Below are 1,897 nucleotides of genomic sequence, written 5' to 3'. Positions count from 1 at the left end.
ACTGGTGTGCTGGACTAAAGCCCTTTAAGTGTAAAAGCACAGAAATACAAATTTGCCATTTGTATTGCTTCAACTCACTCCCTGCTGGTTCCTCAGTACCTCAACTGGTACTGAGGAAAAAAAAAAACCCACGTGCAATTTGGGTTTAGAAAATATAGTAGAATATACCAAGACATGGCAGTTACCCTGGTGATTGGTTGGAGTGAAATAGGGTCCAAAACTGAAACTCTGTTTTTTTCTAATGTTGATACTTTTTCTTCCTTTTGCCTCAGCAGATAACGTCTGGTCATGGGAGGAAATCACACGCAGATTAAATTCATCCTCCTGGGAATTTCCGACAGCCCACATGTGCAGGCTCCTCTTTTCGGGTTGTTTCTATTGATTTACATTGTGACTTTGGTAGGGAACATTGGGATTATGGTCTTGGTTTGGGTGGTTCCCAGCCTCCACACCCCCATGTACTTCTTCCTCACCCACTTTTCCTTTGCTGATGTCTGCTATTCCACAGTCATCTCCCCCAAAATGCTAGCAGACCTGTTATCAGAAAACAACACCATTTCTTTCGCTGGCTGCGTGACGCAGTTCCATGGCTTTGCTTTCTTTGCAACTGTCGAGTGTCACCTCCTGGCTGTGGTGGCCTATGACCGGCATGTTGCTATCTGCAACCCCTTGCTTTACGTGACCGTTATCTCCAGTCACATCTGCCGGCAGCTGGTGGCATCATCCTACCTCATCGCCTTTCTCAGTGCCGTCGTCTACACAGCCTGCACATTTGGGGGCTCCTTCTGCGGACCCAACCAAATCGACCACTTCTTTTGCGACGTCAATCCCGCGCTAAGGCTCGCCTGCTCCGACACCCGCAGCAACGAGATGGTCATCATTGCCTTTGTCGCCATAAACACGGTGGGCACGAGCATGGCCATTTTGCTCTCCTACACCTGTATCCTCCGCACGGTCCTGAGGATGCCCTCAGCATGGAGCAGGTCACGAGCCTTCAACACCTGCGCCTCCCACTTCACAGCCGTTTCCCTATTCTACGGGACCATATTCTTCATGTACCTACAACCTGCATCTAGCCACAGCAGCCTGGATAAGGTAGCCTCCATCTTCTACACCGTGGTCACCCCCATGCTCAACCCATTCATCTACAGCCTGAGGAACAAGGAGGTGAAGGATGCTCTGGTGAAGTGCAGGAGAAGGATGTTAAACTGCTGTCAACATCAAAGAGTTGTATCAGCCAGGAAATGAGCAGGTTTTCTTCTGTGAGGAAGCCTGTGATGCAACAAAGCAGTTGGCTTTTGCCCTAACCCTCACAATTGCACATAGGTTCTTCCACATTTTCGGCACAACATCAAATTGCAGTATTTAGCCCTGAGAAACAGACCCCATGATCACTTCCTGCTTGGAAGGAAACCTGAAGTGGGAGCCTCAAACTTTAGTTCCCTCCTCAGCCACCAGCTGGTGGGAAGAAATTACCCTGAATTATTCCAGAACTCTTTCTCACAGAAAGGACAAATCATAGCTTTATTGGCTTATAACTTTTTTCACTGATAAATATGTATTTTTCTGGCAAGATACTGACCATACCCCCAAACTCCAATAAAATTCCTCACTGTGAACCTGGGAGTTATTTCTCAAAGTTACACTGCTGGGCTGGGAGGAAACGCTTTGGAAGAGTAAGTGCATTTTAAAATTTACTTTCTGGGGGAACAAAAAGTAAGATAAAAGGCTTGAAAAGATACAGCGTGTTTGTTCCTGACTTGAAATATGGAAAAGCTGGATCTCGAGCTACACCTTTAAATACCAAGGGGAATTCCTCTCCCAGGCTACACATTTGGGCATACATCTTCACTGACAGCGTAGGCAGTGTAAGTAAAAATACAGGACGATGAACCGT

The 1,897-nt window shown here is 46.8% G+C and overlaps 1 protein-coding gene across 1 annotated transcript; it reads left to right on the top strand.

The window, feature by feature from the left end:
• Positions 1–288: 288 nt before the first annotated feature.
• LOC311191084 (olfactory receptor 5AP2-like) lies at positions 289–1,248 on the top strand (the record flags this gene model as incomplete). Its single annotated transcript, XM_084263184.1, has 1 exon — positions 289–1,248. One exon carries the CDS (start codon positions 289–291, stop codon positions 1,246–1,248), a length of 960 nt encoding a protein of 319 aa, XP_084119310.1.
• Between the last annotated feature and the right edge of the window lie 649 nt (positions 1,249–1,897).

The sequence above is a fragment of the Gallinula chloropus genome, assembly GCF_964237585.1.
Source record: "Gallinula chloropus genome assembly, chromosome: 4".
Classification (NCBI taxonomy): Eukaryota; Metazoa; Chordata; class Aves; order Gruiformes; family Rallidae; genus Gallinula; species Gallinula chloropus.
Note: the sequence above shows the minus strand (reverse complement) of the source record. Positions and strands in the feature narration are given on the sequence as shown.